At 43.5% G+C, this 18626-nt stretch overlaps 1 protein-coding gene across 2 annotated transcripts in view; it reads left to right on the top strand.

The window, feature by feature from the left end:
- ascc3 (activating signal cointegrator 1 complex subunit 3) overlaps positions 1 to 18626 on the top strand; it is a 328254-nt gene that overhangs the window by 259164 nt on the left and 50464 nt on the right. For both annotated transcript variants that reach the window (XM_078399847.1, XM_078399848.1), the window contains exon 36: positions 1703 to 1837. In XM_078399847.1, the coding sequence (XP_078255973.1) occupies positions 1703 to 1837 (135 nt within the window). The remainder of the gene's footprint in view (positions 1 to 1702; positions 1838 to 18626) is intronic.

The raw sequence follows: 18626 nt of genomic DNA, 5'->3' as shown, positions 1-18626 counted from the left end.
CTCCACCCTCACCTTCTCCCTCACCTGCCCTCTCCCTTTGCTCAGCCTATCCCTTCTCTCATCCCCACTTCCTTCCTTCCAACTACTCCCCCACTCCCCTCCCTTACTTCATCCTCTCTCTTTCCTTACCTCGTCCCTAAATCCCCTCCCTTCCCTCATCCCTAAATACCATTCATCTGTTCCCTTCCTCACCCCCCTCCCTCCCGACTTTCTTTACCACCTACTCCCCCACTCCCCTCCCTCGACACCCTCTCTTCCCTTCCTCGTCCCTAAAAACCCTCCCTTCCCTCATCGGCTCCCCATCCTTTCCCACCACCTTCTCCCTTCTCTTTCCTATTCCCGCATAACTACCAGCAAGTCTTCACATCCCACCTAACCTTTACCCAAACCCAGAGCCCCCACCCTGGAGAGCAGCTCAGCTAGCTGCGGCCCCATTCACAGTGCGGCGACTTCCCACCAGCCTCTTTCCACGCACTCACCTGGGTCTCAGGTACATGGTGGCGGTCTCTGTGGCGGCAGCCCAGGCACTTCCCGGTGTCCACAACAACACTGATACTCCCCACCGTCCCCTTCCTGCCCGCGTCACCGCATGGCTGGATATGGGTGTAGCTTCCACTCACCCCCGGCGAGTGGGGAGGTGACAGCTGCAGATCCGACTTGCATTTTCCTTTTGCGCAAAATTCATATTTCCTGCGAGTTTAAGTGGTCATGTAGCTCACTTTCTGTGTATAATCTAACAGCGCTGACTTTTCCCCAAATCATCCTGTATTGGAACCCTTCGCGTGAACCCGAACCCTTGGATGTGGCCTGCGGGCCGGTAGTTTGACACCCCTGCCTTAAAGGAAAAATTCATGTCTTGTTAAGTCCCTCTAAAATTGTATCTTTCAACAAGATCCCCCTTATTTTTCCATATTTACAAATGCTCAATTCTTCCTCATAATGCAATTCTTGCAAATTAGGAAACAACAACAAATATGCTTAAAATTGCTTTGAATGCAAGAATATCTCTTTTGAAATAAAAGATTGAAACTGCAGGTCTGGTCACATCATCATCATCCTGTGCAGTTTAACTCTATCGGACATCAACATTATCCTACACACGCTAGGGACAATTTACATTTATACCAAGCCAATGAACCTACAAACCTGTATGTCTTTGGAATGTGGGAGGAAACTGAAGATCTCGGAAAAAACCCACACGGTCACGGGGAGAATATACAAACTCCATACAGACAGCACCTCCCTAATTTAATACTCCATCTTCCTTTCAATAGAGGTCAGCGTTCTACTTGCTATACCTGCATGCTAGCTTTCTCTTTTACACAGAGAGTGGCTGATATCTGGAACACAATGCCACAATAGGCAGTGGAATGGGATACCATTACTATGTTTAACAGATATTCAGACGGACTCTTAAATAGGCAAGGCACAGAAGGATACTGTCCTAATGCGGGCAAATGCACACTGTAAAATTTAACAGCAAAATGCAAAAAATATGCGTCAAAGGTTACAGGGAGAAGGCAGGAGAATGGGGTTGAGAGGGAAAGATCGATCAGCCATGATTGAATGACGGAGTAGTCTCAGTGGCCTAATTCTGCTCGTATGTCTTCTGGTCTAAAATTCAGAAAAATATGAAGTACTTTTACATTTGAATGCATTTGTTTGTTATTTGTTTTTCTATTAATTCATAATTATCTTGCAGGACAATCGTAGCCTCAAGTCACTGGATTTAGGCCGTATTGCCTCTTACTACTATCTGAAACACCCAACAGTGAGCATGTTCAAGAAGAAAATGAATGCAGATTGCCATGTGGAGGACTTGCTGTCAGTTCTAACGGTGAGTTCTAAATGATGGAAACCCAAACTTAGTGCAATTTAATTCCATTTGTTGGAATTTGAAAACAGGCTCTCCCTCATCCATAGGAATTGTTCAAAACGAATAGACTGTGAAATGCAAATTGCCTTTTAATCTGTATATTGTATCCTCAGTCCTGGTAGAATGAAATCAAAGATGCTTCCAAATTGCATAGTTAAAGATTTAGGGCGGCACGTTGACACAGTGGTAGAGTTGCTGCCTTACAGCGCCAGAGACCAAGGTTCGATCCTGACCACGGGTGCTGGCTGCATGGAGTTTGTATGTTCTCCTTGTGACCTGTGTGAGTTTTCTCTGGGTGCTCCAGTTTCCTCACACACTCTAAAGACGTACAGGTTTGTAGGATTATTGGCTTCGGGAAAATTGTAAATTATCCTTAATGTGTGTAGGATAGTGCTAGTGTGCAGGGATTGCTGGTCGGTGTAAACTCGGTGGGGCAAAAGGCCTATTTCCATGCTGTATCTCTAAACTAAACTACATTATGATCCAGTAGGAAGCTAGTTTGGTCTCCAATCTGTGTCACCTGTGAGTATGTTTTATTTCTATTAATGTTTTAGATTGAGGTTTAAAAAGAATAAAAGAGCTTCACATTTTCACCAGTAGAACTTGCACCTTTTATCAGAAGTCAGGGGTATCAAGTCCATTAAATACATACAGTTGGCTGCTACCTTCATGCAGTACTGTAATCCTTCAATTAAGAAGCCCATCTACCTCCTTCGGTTGATATAAAATATGTTATGAATAATAGAGTAGGAAAATAACTGCAGATGCTGGTACAAATCGAAGGTATCACAAAATGCTGGAGTAACTCAGCAGGTCAGGCAGCATCTAGGAGAGAGGGAATTGGTGATGTTTTGGGTCGAGACTGAAGTCTGTAGAAGGGTCTCGACCCGAAACGTCACCCATTCCCTCTCTCCTAGATGCTGCCTGAACTGCTAAGTTACTCCAGCATTTTGTGATACCTTAGAGTAATAGAGTGATACAGTGTGGAAACAGGCCCTTCGGCCCAACTTGCCCACACCGGCCTACAATGTCCCAGCTACACTAGTCCCACTTGCCTGTGCTTGGTCCATATCCCTCCAAATCTGTACTCTCCATGTACCTGTCTAACTGTCTCTTCTGGCAGTTTGTTCCATACACCCACCACCCTCTGTGTGAAAAAGTTACCCCTCGGATTACTATTAAATCTTTTCCCCGTCACCTTGAACCTATTTCGTCTGGTCCTCGATTACCCTACTCTGGGCAAGAGATTGTGCATCTCCCCGATCTATTCCTCTCATGATTTTGTACACCTCGAAAAGATCACCCCTCATCCTCCTGCGCTCCATGGAATAGAGACCCAGCCTACTCAACCTCTCCCTGTAGCTCACACCCTCTAGTCCTGGCAACATCCTCGTAAATCTTATCTGAACCCTTTCAAGCTTGACAACATCTTTCCTATAACATGGTGCCCAGAAATGAACACAATATTCTAAATGCGGTCTCACCAATGTCTTATACAACTGCAACATGACCTCCCAACTTCTATACTCAATACTCTGACTGATGGCCACTTCCTCAAAAATAAACCAAGAACTAGTGTTTTCTTCCAGTAGTATTGAATTAAAAATTAACAAAGTTATGCTAAACTAGTAATGAACCTAAAATCAAATTTGAATACTACACTGCATTTATTGATTACAGCATGGACTAGCACTTCATATATGCATTGGACAGACAAAATCACATATGTTGAAGACAAGGACTAGGAATTCACATTTTTTTTAATTTTTATGTAGCATTTCATTTATAGATGTGATTTAGAATATTTACTTTCTGATGCCTTTTAGTTCTGCCAGGTTTACATCCTGTTATCCAGCAACTTGTCCCATCCTGCGAGGCCTGAACTCAATCATTCTGTATTTCAAGTGAATGCCCGTTTATGTTCCTGTGAATGGTTCAAAATCTGCATGTTGGAAATGTGCAGCAGTCTCAGTTCTGCTCTCACTTCATGGTAGATTTTGCAACTTGACTGCACCTACCATTTGTATTACGACCAAGAGAACTCGGCCAATACCTAAATAATTGAGCTGACATGATATTGTCCTGACTATTCAGCGTGTGTTCAGCTGTGTACGGTTCATTGACTGCATCAAATCAGTATTGTCCGCTGATTAACAACGTGTTCTGCCCACTCTGAATCCTTGTGGTCGATGTTAGCTGCATGCGTGTAATAATGTCTTTGCTAATATGACATCTGTCACTGCTCCCTGCAGAAATACGTGCATGGAATAATCTGGTGCAAAAGCAGCACCTGCACGGATTTGTAATGGGTGGGTTACATCTGGCAAATTTGATTTGAATGTTTTGAAGGGGCATCTAAAAGTAGTGCACAGGGGAACAGCAATGAGTGTTATTTATATGGATTTTTAAAAAGTCATTTGATAAAGTTCCTCATAACTTTCAGTTCATGGATTTGAAATCAAAGTATTGACCTGGCCAATGTTGTTTGGACACCATGAGGCTCATTCACAGGATGTGATGAAGTGTCCTGTAAGTTGATGGACATAACTATTCACAATATTTTATAATATTGCAGAGGAAGTAGAACATTTAATTCATTTACCGAGTGTGGATGGTGCTATAAGGCGTTTAAATTCTTTCACGGCCAATTTAATTGGTGGGTGTGTCACAGCCAGCTGCCGAAGCATTATTGTTGGTTTAACCGCTAGAAGTCCCCGTATTGCACAGGGTCTTTCTGATCGTGTAAGAACCAGCACCTGGATGTCTGCTCAAGGTAAAATAATACGTTTAAATGTGCGGCAAACACTATCAAGCTCCAATGTTTTATCCATGCCCAGGTTGGTCCACGAGCAAACTAAATGTCCACATTTTTCCTCTTATTGAAGGACTACTGCAGAAAAGCTGGCAAAGAAAGAGACTGAAACAATTGTAGGCAGACCACTAAAGAGAAATGCAGATTCAGAAACAGTGGTAGTCATGCGGTGATGGGGGACCCAGCGTTGGGGGGGGGGGGGGAACCGCCGAGAACGATGGGGGACCTGGTGGGGGGTGGAGCCGAGAACAAAGGGAGACCCGGCAGGGAGGGGTGGGGTAGGCCTGCTGCCACTTGTGGCGGCAGGGAGTTACAGCACTGAACGGTGAACCTTTGCAACTATGTCGGCACCACAAAACATGGCAGCACTTGCGTACTGCCTCGGTGAGATCTGCCATATGATTTTACTGGATTGTATGCAAAATATCTTTTCACTGCACCTGGGTACATGTGACAATAAAATCGCATTGTGACATGGGTGACTTGCCCTAGCCTCACAGTCACCGCTCCACACAATATGTGGGCGGCACCCAGGCGCAAGCGGTAGAGTTGCTGCCTTATAGCACTTACAGCACCCGGGTTCGATCCTGACTACGGGTGCTTGTCTGTACGGAGTTTGTACGTTCTCCCCGTGACCTGTGTGGGTTTCTCCGAGAACTTCGGTTTCCTCCCACACTCCAAAGACGTGCATGTTTGTAGGTTAATTGGCTTGGTATTAATGTAAAAATTGTCCCTAGTGTAGGATAGTGTTAATGTGCAGGGATCACTGGTCGGCGCGGACTCGGTAGGCCGAAGGGCCTGTTTCCGTGCTGTATCTCTAAACTAAACTAAATGTCTATGCTTATCGCTTCTGTTTCATCTGCGCACAGTAGCGCTGCGGTTGAGATGCTGCCTCGCAGTGCCAGAAACCCGGGTATGATCCTGACTGCAGGTGCTGTCTGTGCGGAGTTTGTATGCTCTCGCTGTGACTGCGTGGGTTTTCTCTGGGTGATTCTGTTTCTCCCCCCATCACCATATTCCAAAGACCTGCAGGTTTGTAGATCAATTGGCTTCTGTAAATTGCCTCTAATGTGTAGGATGCAAAAGTGGAATAACATAGAGCTAGTCTGCGGATGATCGATGGTCAAAGTGGACTCGGAGGGCCGAAGGGCTATTTCCATGTTGTATCTCTAAACTAAACTTCCTCTCATCTTTTACTCTCCTCCCCCATCTCCTTTCCGTTAATAACTTAAACATTTTCTTCATCAAACTACTGGTTGATGTTAAATTATTGCTTTGTAACCACTTCAAACGCATTTTTCTGTGATTTAATTTTGGTTGTGTTTATAACTTTCACGATAGAGATAAGCAGCTAATATACCTGGTTTTCATTGAGAAGGCACTAGCCGAGATACTTATGCTTCAGTAATTGGGCAATCATGCTTCAGTCAGAATGAGCAGATGGATCCCTGACTCCCTGTTAATCCTCAGCCAGAATTTTATCTTCCATCTGATCCGCTATGTGGGAGAAGAGTGGTTTCTCCAGTAGACAGGGAGGGCAGTCAAAAAAGGAAATCATTATTCTCAAGTATCCCAGTGGGAAAATTGTCGGGAGAGATTAATTTTAGTTATGCTTAAAAAACAAACTCAGGTGGTCCCACTAATTCTTAAGGCATTTGTGGCAGATCAAGAAATATGCAGCACTATTAGTTCATTTTCAGGTGCTAAGTAAAACAAGTGATGCTGTTAGAAGTCTCAATAGATAACTGCAGCTTTAAGGAGCTAATTTCCCCCAAATGAGATTTTCATTCTCTGCATATGATTGCCTAGACTTCCTGATAAATTAAGTGGCTGGATTGAAGTTTGATTCATAATACAACGAGGACCACATCTGTTAAATTTGTAAAGTTCAAAACACCACATATATTTTGCTTAATAGTTTGGTGATTGTCTGATATCACTTTTAAGGACCAGATTTTCCCTTAAAACATGACTTTGAAAAGTGCAAGATGAAGAACAAGCAGTTTTGAACATTTTTAAGCCCTCCGGCCAAGAAACCAATCGTGCTTTTGTGCTACGTCATCTATTTCCTCTTTATTCAGAGTAGTAGAGATAATTTCTGGTGAAATCATCTCCAATGGAGATATTGGTCTGGGCTCACACTTTATAGGGAGTAATGCACTTTGGCAAAACAATTTGCTGCTCATTGCTGCACCAGGCATTGCATTTGTCGAGAAATTATTTTGTCTATTTTAATATTAGTGAGAACAGGTGTCGTTGCTGGCTTCCCACATGCAGGCAACCATTAATTGCACTCACAAGCCCATTAAGGTTGCCCTTACTAACCTGGAACTGTTTATGAGCAGGAAGGGTTTATGCTTGCTTAATATGCAGGTGATAAGTCAAGTTAAGTCGAGTACAGTAAGGTAGAGGCAAAATGAAAAATATTGCTTGCAGCAGCATTGACAAGCACACGTTAAATTCACATAATGTTTCTGAAAGGACGACAATGAAAAAGCAAATCAAATGCAAAAACATATTTTAAAAAGGAAAAGTGAATGGTTCAGGTTTATTATTGTCACGTGTTGACTGCAGTGTTACGCTTCGAGATAGGATTAGGATTGTGCGAGTTGTTTCAAGAACCTAATAGTTGCAGAAAAGTCGCTATTCCTGAACCAAGTGGCATGGGAGTTCAGGCTTCTGTGCCCACTGCTCGATGGTAGCTGTGTGCAGAGGGTATGAATTGGGTGGTGGTGATCCTTGAGGATGGGTACCACCTTGTTGAGGAAGCATCTCACCCAGATACATTGGATGGTGAGAGGGTCGGTGCTTGTGATGGGCCAGGATGAATCCACCACTCTCTGCAGCCTCTTGAATTCCTGCGCATTGGAATTGCTGTACCAGGCCATGATGGAACCAGTCAGGATACTTTCCACAGTACATCTGTAAAGGTTTGTTAGTGTATTTGGAAACATACCATCTTTAAACATCGTCATGGTAACATCTATGTGCTGCCCAGGGCAAGTTATCCGAGTTGTTGATGGAGTCATAGAGACATAGAATGATACAACGTGGAAACAGGCCCTTCGGCCCAACTTGCCCGGCCAACATGTCCCAGTTACACTAGTCCCACCTGCCTGCGTTTGGTCCATATCCCTCCAAACCTATGCATCTATGTACCTGTCTAACTGTTTCTTAAATATTGGGATAGTCCCTGCATTAACTACCTCCTCTGACAGCTCGTTCCCACCACCCTTTCTGCGAAAAAGTTACCCCTCAAGTTCCTATTAAATACTTCCCCCCCTCACCTTAACCCTATGTCTTCTGGTTCTTGATTCTGGGCAAGAGACTCAGCATGTCTACCCAATCTATTCCTCTCATGATTTTGTTCCATGCACCCACCACCCTGATGTCTAAGAATTTGAAGCTGGCGCATGCCCTCCTGACTTCCCCTTTCTGAAGTCAATGATTAGTTTCTTGGTCTCAGTGACGTTAAGCGAGAGGTTGTGGTTGTGTCCCCACTCAACCATCTGTTCTATTTCTCTCCTGTATGTTGACTCATCACCATCTGTGATTCAGCAAACAACAGTGGGTGTCATTGGTGATTTTTTTGTAAATAGACGCATAGAAACATAGAAAATAGGTGCAGGAGGAGGCTATTTGGCCCTTCAAGTCAACACCGCCATTCATTGTGATCATGGCTGATCATCCACAATCCGTAACCCGTGCCTGCCTTCTCCCCATATCCCTTGACTCCGCTGGCCCGTAGAGCTCTATATAACTCTCCTTTAAATTCATCCAGTGAATTGGCCTCTACTGTCTTCTGTGGCAGAGAATTCCCAACTCTCTGGGTGAAAAGGTGTTTTTTCTCATCTCAGTTTTAAATAGCCTCCCTTTTATTCTTAGACTGTGGCCCCTGCTTCTGGACTCCCCCGACATTGGGAACATTTTTCCTGCATCTAGCATGTCCAGCCCTTTTATAATGTTATATGTTTCTATAAGATCCCCTCTCATCCTTCTAAATTCCAGTGAATACAAGCCCAGTCTTTCCAATCTTTCCTCATATGACAGTCCCGCCATCCCGGGGATCAACCTTGTGAACCTACGCTGCACTGCCTCAATAGCAAGGATGTCCTTCCTCAAATTAGGAGACCAAAACTGCACACAGTACTCTGGATGTGGTCTCACCAGGGCCCTGTCCAATGGCATTGGAGCTGAGCTTAGTCACATAGTCATGGTTGTAAGGAAGGTAGAGTGCCATGTTTCTCGCAAGCATACATGATGGCTTCATTCTGAGGAACATTTTCAGCTTCTCGCACTGTCTGGAGGAGTTTTTTTTCTAAGCAGACCCTGGAGACCGAGGGAAGTTCGAATTTTAGTTTATTGTCACGTGTACAGAGGTACAGTGAAAAGCTTTTGTTGCTTGCTAACCAGTCAGCAGAAAGATAATAATACATGATTACAATCTGGTTACGGTTGATTACTGCGCAAACACCTCATAAGTGGTTATCTCCTGCAGGTCGGAGTGAGTAGAGCAGTGATTACATTTTGAAGTGGGCCTTTTTGACCAAGTATGACCAATCAAGCCATTTACAGTACACAGATACATGACAAAGGGAATAACATTTAGTGCAAGTTAAAGTCCAGTAAAGTCCAATTAAAGATAATCTGAGGGTCTCCAATGAGGTAGATAATAGCTCAGGACCACTCCATAGTTGTTGACAGAGTGGTTCTGTTGCCTGACAACAGCTGGGAAGAAACTGTGCCTGAATCTGGAGGTATGTATTTTCACACTTCTAAACGTCCTGATGGGAGCGAAGAGAAGAGGGACTCATAAGGAATAGGAGCAGAATTAGGCCATTTGACCCATCAAGTCTACTCCGCCATTCAAGCATGGCTGATCTATCTCTCCCTTCTAACCCCATTCTCTGGCCTTCTCCCCATAACCTCTGACACCCATACTAATCAAGAATCTATCTATCTCTGCTTTAAATATATCCATTAACTTGGCCTCCACAGCCTTCTGTGGCAAAGAATTCCACCGATTCCCCACCCTCCGACTAAAGAAATTCCTTCTCATCTCCTTCCTAAAGGAACGTCCTTTAATTGTCCCTGTACCCAAAAGACAAGGATCACTGGTCTTAATGACTACAGGCCTGTCGTACTTACCTCTGTAGTCATGAAGACCTTTGAAAGACTTGTGCTGGCCCAGCTGAAAAACATCACAAACCCCCTGCTGGACCCCCTGCAGTTTGCATACCGGGCCAATAGATCGGTGGACCACGCAGTCAATCTAGGCTTGCACTTCGTCCTCCAGCACCTAGACCGCAAGGGGACCTATGCCAGGATTCTGTTTGTGGACATTAGCTCTGCTTTTAACACCATTGTGCCAGAGCTACTACACTACAAACTCTCCCAGCTGACTGTGCCTGAACCCCTCTATCAGTGGATCATCAACTTCCTGACGGACAGGAAGCAGCATATGAGGCTGGGAAAGCACATCTTAGACCCGCAGACCCTCAGCATAGGAGCTCCGCAAGGCTGCGTACTCTCCCCTCTCCTCTACTCTCTCTACACCAACGACTGCACCTCCACAGACTCCTCTGTCAAGCTCCTCAAGTTTGCGGATGACACAACCCTGATTGGACTGATCCAGGATGGGGAGGAATCTGCCTACAGAAGGGAAGTGACACAGCTGGCGCCCTGGTGCCATCGCAACAACCTGGAGCTCAATGCTCTCAAGACAGTGGAACTGATTGTAGACTTTCGAAGAGATCCCCCCTCCCCTTCCCCCTCTCACCATCAACAACACCATAGTCACATCTGTGGAGTCATTTAAGTTCCTTGGAACCATCATCTCCAGGGACCTTAAATTGGGGGCCACCATCGACTCCACAGTCAAAAAGGCCCAACAGAGGATGTACTTCCTGCGGCAGCTGAGGAAACACAATCTGCCACAGGCAATGATGGTCCAATTCTATACTGCTATCATTGAGTCCGTCCTCACCTTCTCCGTCAAGGTATGGTTTGGCTCAGCCACCAAGCACGACATCCGGAGGCTGCAACGGATCATTCGCACAGCTGAGAAGGTTGTTGGCTGCAACCTTCTCCCCATTGACGAACTGTACACTGCAAGGGCCAGGAAGCGAGCGGGCAAGATCATCTCTGACCCCTCTTACCCTGGCCACAAACTCTTAGAAGCACTTCCCTCTGAAAGGCGACTCCGGACTGTCAAAGCAGCCACAGCCAGACATAAAAACAGCTTTTTTCCACGAGTAGTAGTTCTACTCAATAACCAAAGTCTGTAGTCTCTTTTTTGCTCTGGTTTATTTTCACCCACATGTTTAGACCGTAATGTTGTATCCTTATTGTTTTGATGTAGTTATGCTTTATTCTTAATTGTTAACTGTATGTTTGTGTTGTCATTTGTGAGCGGAGCACCAAGGCACATTCCTTGTATATGCATACTTGGCCAATAAACTTATTCATTCATTCATTCATTCATTCAATTCTGAGCTATGACCTCTATCCCTAAACTCTCCCGCTAGTGGATGCATCCTCTCCACATCCACTCTTTTACTATTTGGTTTGTTTCATTGAGATCCCCCCTCATTCTTTTAAACTCCAGCGAGTACAGTGCCCACAAATGCTCATCATAGGTTAACCTTCTTATTCCTGTTATCATTCTCGTAAACCTCCTCTGGACCCTCTCCAGACTCAGCACATCCTTCCTCAGATGTGGTGCCCAAAATTGCTCACAATACTCCAAATGTGGGCTGACCAACACCTTGTAGAGCTTCAGCATTACATCCCTGTGTTTGTACTCTAGCCCTCTTGAAATAAATGGTAGCATTGCGTTTGCCTTCTTTACTACCAAAATTACAACGGTGAAAGTAATTTAACTTTCTTTATCTATTATAGAGTTACATCATCATATTTCCAAAATTAAACTAAACCCACAGATACTGAAAACCTGAAATGAAAAGAGAAAAAGTTGAACACTCCGAGGATCTCAGGATTCGTGACCTCTTGATTAGTTCTGGTGCCTTGCGTCAGTGAGAGTGAAAATAGGACTTTAGAGCAGGTGAATGCATGGCTGAGGAGCTGTTGCAGGGAGTAGGGGGTTCAGGTTAATGGTAAATGCTCGGGTCCTGGGGACCTGGGTGACTTGTTTGCACTCTGCCTTTGTGGATTCTGAGGGGACTGAAGAGGCCAGTGTGATAACTGCAGACCCATCCACAGCTGGAGCGAGAGGGCCGAATCAGGTGGGTAGATTGTGAGATGTATCCTCCTCCTGCTGTTTGCACTGGGCTTCTGTGTACTCCCAATGCATGGGCTCAGGATTCTCAGTGCCATCCCGATGCTTCTTTTCCACTTGAACCAGTTATTGGGTTTTGCCCTGAGACTTTAAGCACAGACTTGCTGGGTAGCATCAGAGGCATGGATACCGTGGAACAATGTCTATAGTCTTCCCTGATTCCACTCAGCACTGCGTTTTCAAACTAATCTGCAGCTAAATGAGATACGAGACCCTTGTAAATACCAGTATCACAGTGAAAAACCTGAAGACAATCCTGCCTGCAGCAGTCTAGTTGCACTTCACTGTGCACACTGGATAGATGTGGAGACTTCATTGCTGTCTGCTGCCATCCTTGGTGCACATACTTACCAATCTCACCGTCCAGTGAGGAATACAATCTGCACAAAGGCTCTTTGCTCTATGAGGATCTCTAGCTGTTCCTGTGTGGTAGAGACCAGATCTCTGAAAGATTACAGCAAATTTGCAGCGAAACCATGTTTTGTGTTGCTTCAGTCAGTGGCTCTCCGATAGCTGTAAATTGCTGTCATCGAGTCATAGAACTATACAGCACGACAACACATGCCCTTTGTCCCAACTCATCCATGTCTATCTAGCGGAGCCAGTTCCATTTGCCTGAAGAAGGGTTCCTACCTGAAATCTCGCCTATCCATTTTCCCCAGAGATGCAGCATGATTCACTGAGTTACTCCAGCATCTTGTGTCTATCTTCGGTATAAGCCAACGTCTGCAGTTCCTTTTTGTTATATTCCATTTGCCCTTATTTGCCCTTATTTGGCTCCTATCTCCTGATAATTACCAAGTCCTTGCAATAATCTTAATGAGTTGCTGCAGGTCAAATCTTTACAGCACCAAAGTGGTTCAATCCTTAAACAATAGTAGCCATTTATTAAGCCTATAAATTTGTTAGTTTGATATTTAGAATCTACATGAGAGGTTTTCCCATTAATATTTCTACTGCACCTCGCAGTGAGAAATTGTACGGCTATTGCTTGATGCTTGTCTGTTTGACCTGACTCAGATAAATAAATCTAATGTGGTGGAATTAACTGAACAATTTTGACTTGCCAGCTTGTGGGTCACCTGCTCATTCACCTTCTCGGTAATATTACAGCTATCAGTTTTGTGTTTATTTAGCACCTTGATTCCCAGAACATAATTTCAAAAATGCAGCTGTGTAAAGAATTTGTTGTGAATACTAAACGCAGGTCCTGCCTGACTTAGATAATGCCAGTCCACATGAACGAGCATTTGGGGGACCGGCAGCATGGATCTGCAGAGCTGCAGCAATGTTCTACCATGTTGCAACTCTTGAACACAGCTGCATTTCTGACTTACGAACAGTTCTCAGCAGCGAAACCTGGGGAGGACATGTATTAGGATTCTATAGGGGTGCTCCTCGGCTTACAATGGGGTTCCGTTCCGAGAAACCCATCGCAAACCGAAAATATTGTAAGTGGAAATGCATTTAATACACCTGATCACGTGGCCGGAAGTAAGCTGTGGCTCGCTATGGGGCGCTGCCGTTTGCACCATCGCGAAGTCGAAATATCGCAAGTCGAAGCATCGTAAGCCGGGAGCACCTGTGCATTGAAGCATGTAGGTTTCTATAAACCCTTGGTTGAATTCTAATAAAACAAACTTAGCAATGCTTCAGAAGGAACTGAAGATGCTGGTTTAAACCGAAGATAGACACAAAAGCTGGAGTAACTCAGCGGGTCAGACAGCATCTCTGGAGAAAAGGAATAGGTGACGTTTCGAGTCGAGACCCTTCTTCAGACTTCTTTCGCAATGCTTACACTTTTGAGCGATATCGCAACATAGCAACAGTTCATTTACTCTTTTGTTAGTTAACTATGCTAAATTTCTCAAAATATTCTTGTTTTTACATTTGTCTTCATTAAATTTAAAACAAATCTAATCCACAACAGTCTTTAATGCTTTTGTCGGGATACACTATATTATTTTCAACTGTGACCTCAAGCTTAAAGGAATGGTTTGCATCCACCTTGTCACTTTAGCCAAATGTTTGTTCATGTGACCTGTTCTCACCCTCTCCATCCGCTGAACTCTTGCTGCTCTTTGCACAGTAGCCTTGCTCAGTCAAACTTCTGACCCCAGTCATCAATAAAACCATCAGCAAATGGTATTTTCCACTTCAAAATGGGTGGTGAATGTGCAACTTGAAACCCCCTCAGGATTTAATGAGGATATTGAGCTGTTTGACTCTGACCCCCTGGTCCAAATTTCTCATTAACTTACCATATTGATATAGGTGTAAGAATTACCCGTATACCCACTCTCGAGGTAAAACTGTTAATATTTTAGTGGTTCCATATCAGATGATTCTTTGTATCTGTAAATAGCAACACGATATTTGAGTTGTCCTATGAAATGTATCAATGCAATTTTTTTCTGTTGTGGAAAGTTTTGTTGCTCGTAGGTAGCGTTCTGCTGAAAACATAAAAAATCTTGGCTTTAAGGTTTTTAAAGTAACAAAAGCTTGGATAAGATGAGAGCTTCTACTTCCAATAGCTCTCAGAGAGATTTTTGGCAGTGAATAGGATGTTTTCATTTCAAGCACTTCAGAACCTTTTGACCATGGCTAACTTCAGCTGACAAATTGATAAATTAAGTTCATTCATGCTAACATGTTAATGTTTTGACATTTCTTTACTCAAACATTTTTAGAAATTACATGCAGAATATTGTAAGAAATATAAAACACTTTAAAAGATTTTTATATTTACCATAATATCTCGCATAACTGTGTTATGTTCTAGGGAATATTTAACTGCTTGGAGGTGAGAAATAATGAAAATACCGAAAGGTTAGAATTTTCTCAAAGATTTTCAGGCCAATAAAGGAACAATCTGATTAGTCTCAGGAACATTTCAGCCAGTTAACATTATTTGATGTGGCTTGTTTGCCGTATGTTTTTCAAATAGTTTTGAAGAATAGCTGTTTGTATTTTTTCAAATTCCATTTCAGCAATCAGGAATTTTGGAGCTTAGTTGTAACTAATAATTTTAAGATCACTTCTCATACTTTTTATGAGTTAAAGACTTTCCCCAGCTGTTTATCCTCTTGTTGTGGAGAGTAGGTTACCTAATCATAAAACTATCAAATTGTGGCTTTGTTCTTGTCTATTTGACTGTCGATATTATTTAAAGCTAATGGGATTATGAACTTGGTTAGCACTTTTTCAAATTTTTACATCTAAAAATCCTGCCAGCATGTATGTTCACTGCAATTGTTTACTTGCATCTGAAAATTCCAAACAACAAATATTTAGTTACATTATCTTACATTTTGAGATATTTAAACATTTATTTTCCTTCACAAATTTGGTAATGACATCTACTTGTATTAGATTTTAAAACAAAGCGAATTCATGAGGATTAAAAAAATATAAAGTTTCAACCAGATTCAAGCAATGAAAATGCAGACTGCAGACAGTTTCCCCAATGCCACAACTAATACAGTGAAGATCAATTACATCTGTCGAGATGTGTTAGTCACAATAGCTCCATCTTGAGAGAAGGATCTCTTTAAATCAGCACACCGGGCAAGGAATGTTAACCTTGTTGTAACCAAGTCATTAAAAACGAGGAAGTGGGTTTTATAATTTCGCCAAGTGGAATAACAAAAATAAAAGAGAAACGTGAACAGGAGATGACATGGTGTATGTATAGTGTCTCGGTCCAGAAGGTTAAATGCAACTTTAAATAAGAACAATAGAATTACACCTAAGAGCAAATCATACCACAAACTGAAGAAAGCACGTCCTTTTTTTAAAACTTTTTTCCATGGAGATTAGTTCAATTGTGTTAATTGTGGCACACTTCCATATTTACTTTCATTAGTGGTTTCCCAGCTGCTGCAGTCCCCTCCTTAAATATTAGGGCCATGATGTCGTTATATGCTTGGTTATGTTATCATGTAATGAGTTATTGGATTGATTGAACACACTGCTTCAATGTGTAAGATTTGGCGGCACGGTGGCACAGCGGTAGAGTTGCTGCCTTGCAGCGAATGCAGTGCCGGAGACTCAGGTTTGATCCTGACTACGGGCGCCGTCTGTACGGAGTTTGTACGTTCTCCCCGTGACCTGCGTGGGTTTTCTCCTAGATCTTCGGTTTCCTCCCACACTCCAAAGACGTACAGGTATGTAGGTTAATTGACTGCGTAAAATGTAAAAATTGTCCCTAGTGTGTGCAGGATAGTGTTAATGTGCGGGGATCGCTGGGCGGCGCGGACTCGGTGGGCCGAAGGGCCTGTTTCCGCGCTGTATCTCTAAATCTAAATCTAAGGTGCCTAGATTCTATGCAAAAATGTCCCATGCCATTGGTAGCATTCTCATTCTTCTTGTGCATTATAATAATAATAATAATAATGCATTACATTTATATAGCGCTTTTCAAACACTCAAAGACGCTTTACAGGGATTACTAGAACATAGAATAAATAGATAAATAAGTAAACGAACAGAAAAAGGAGACAAGGTGAGGTGACGGTCAGTGGTTGAAGGCAGTGCTGAACAGGTGAGACTTCAGTGATGTTTTGAATGTGATGAGTGAGGAGGAGTCTCTGACGGTTTGGGGTAGTTTAGAGAACATTAAGGCAATAACTAAACAATCCTACACACAAAGTGCTGGAGTAACTCAGTGGGTCAGGCGGCATCTCTGGAGAACATGGGTAGGTGATGGTTTGGGACGGAATCCGAAACATCATCTCTGGCTCTTGTCCACCATCTGCTTACCAAAACCCCCCAGCATCTGAATCAACTTATTACCTGCCAGGCTTTGTCCTGCCCCTCCTCTCTTCCAGCTTTCCTTCTCCCCCCACCCCACCCACAATCAGTCTTAAGATCTTAAGTGATAGGAGTAGAATTAGGCCATTCGGCCCATCAAGTCTACTCCGTCATTCAATCATGGCTGATCTATCACTCCCTCCTAACCCCATTCTCCTGCCTTCTCCCCACAACCTCTGACATCTGTAGAAATGGTCTCGATCCGAAACGTCACCTATCCATGTTCTCCAGAGATGCTGCCTGACCCACTGAGTTACTCCAGCACTTTATCTTGATTTGTAAACCACCACCTGCAGTTCCTTGTATCCATTTTAATTCCATCTTGAGTTTCCATCTCAGTTGATGTCTTTGAAAATATGCTTCGTTATTTTGTGACTTAGACATTCTCTTACTTGATCTCTCGCTCTTTGTGCTTGTGGCTCCCTTAGAGTATTGGTTCAAGATTAATTGTTTCACGAATTCTGAGAACATGGCAATGGCCAAGAATTAAATTCTGAGCCATGCAAGGGTGAAAGGGATATGAAGACTGTATTTTCAGTGTCTAGCAAATAACAAGCTCAATCAAACCTGCATAACGGGATCTAGTGATTTCTAATGTTTATGTGCCCGTTAAAGTTTAGTACAGCTTAGTTTATTCTCACATGCACCGAGGTTGCATGCTATCCAGTCGGCAGAAAGACAATATACGATTACAATCGAGCCATTTACAGATACATAGACGCCCCCCAGTGTGCTGCTGTGGCAGGACGCCTCGCGGCAGAATGGCCAAGGATGGAGCCCCCGCGGGTCAGAACCCACGGCTGACGGAACCTGGGTTGGCAGAGCCCACGGCCGAGGTCGGAGCCCGTGCACCGTAAGTCGACAGAGCCATGCGGCTGGGGCCTGCATCAGCGACCAGAGAGGACCCGGCAGTGAGAGTGGAGAGGTCGACGGGGGCATCAGCCGACGGACGAGGAGGCCGATGCCGGGAGAAAGAACAAAGGAGGACCCGTGGGGGAGGGGGTAGAGGGGGAGAACAGTGAACAATTGGGGACCTGGCGTGGATACCGCGTATGCTTTTGTAACTATGTCAGCGCCATTATGTAGCGACTTTTGCATACTTTGGGTATGCAAGCAAAGTATTTCACTGCCTTGTATTCATTCATTCATGATAAGGGAATAATGTTTAGTGCAAGGTAAAGCCAGTAAAGTCCGATCAAGGATAGTCTGAGGTTCACCAAAGAGGTAGATAGTAGTTCAGCACTGCTCTCCGGTTGTGGATGATTTAGTTGCCTGATAACAGCTGGGAAGAAACTGTTCCTGAATCTGGAGGTGTGCGTTTTCACACTTGTATACTTTTTGCCTGATGGGAGAGGGGAGAAGAGGGAGTGGCCAGGGTGCGACTCGTCCTTGATTATGCTGCTGGCCTTGCCTTTACTGATCAGGAACAGTTCAGGGTCTCTCTGCATTTGGCAGTGGTGATGTTATCAAGCTGGCTTAATGGTTAGTTGCATTGAAAATTTCCCAGCGTAAGTAAAAGAGGAAGGAAAGAGCATAATTATCAATCTAATATTTTAAACATATTACAGATGTTTATGTCTTAACTTGATCTGAATCTCACAGAAAGAATAATTTTGTTTCTAATAGGACCCAACTTCCTGTGATGAACTTGCCGAGAGCTATTCTTTTCATTTAGTCACATTTGACGCAGGGCTTTTGATTTTACTCTCCTAACTTTCAACCATATCTTTCAAGGGATTTGAAGATAGGCTTAAAGATACAATCATATTCCAGACGTTAGAAAATAAATTATTCGTTGTACAATATTAATCAAAAATTAAAAATCGTTT

This window comes from Rhinoraja longicauda, chromosome 5 (assembly GCF_053455715.1).
Source record: "Rhinoraja longicauda isolate Sanriku21f chromosome 5, sRhiLon1.1, whole genome shotgun sequence".
Classification (NCBI taxonomy): Eukaryota; Metazoa; Chordata; class Chondrichthyes; order Rajiformes; family Arhynchobatidae; genus Rhinoraja; species Rhinoraja longicauda.
Note: the sequence above shows the minus strand (reverse complement) of the source record. Positions and strands in the feature narration are given on the sequence as shown.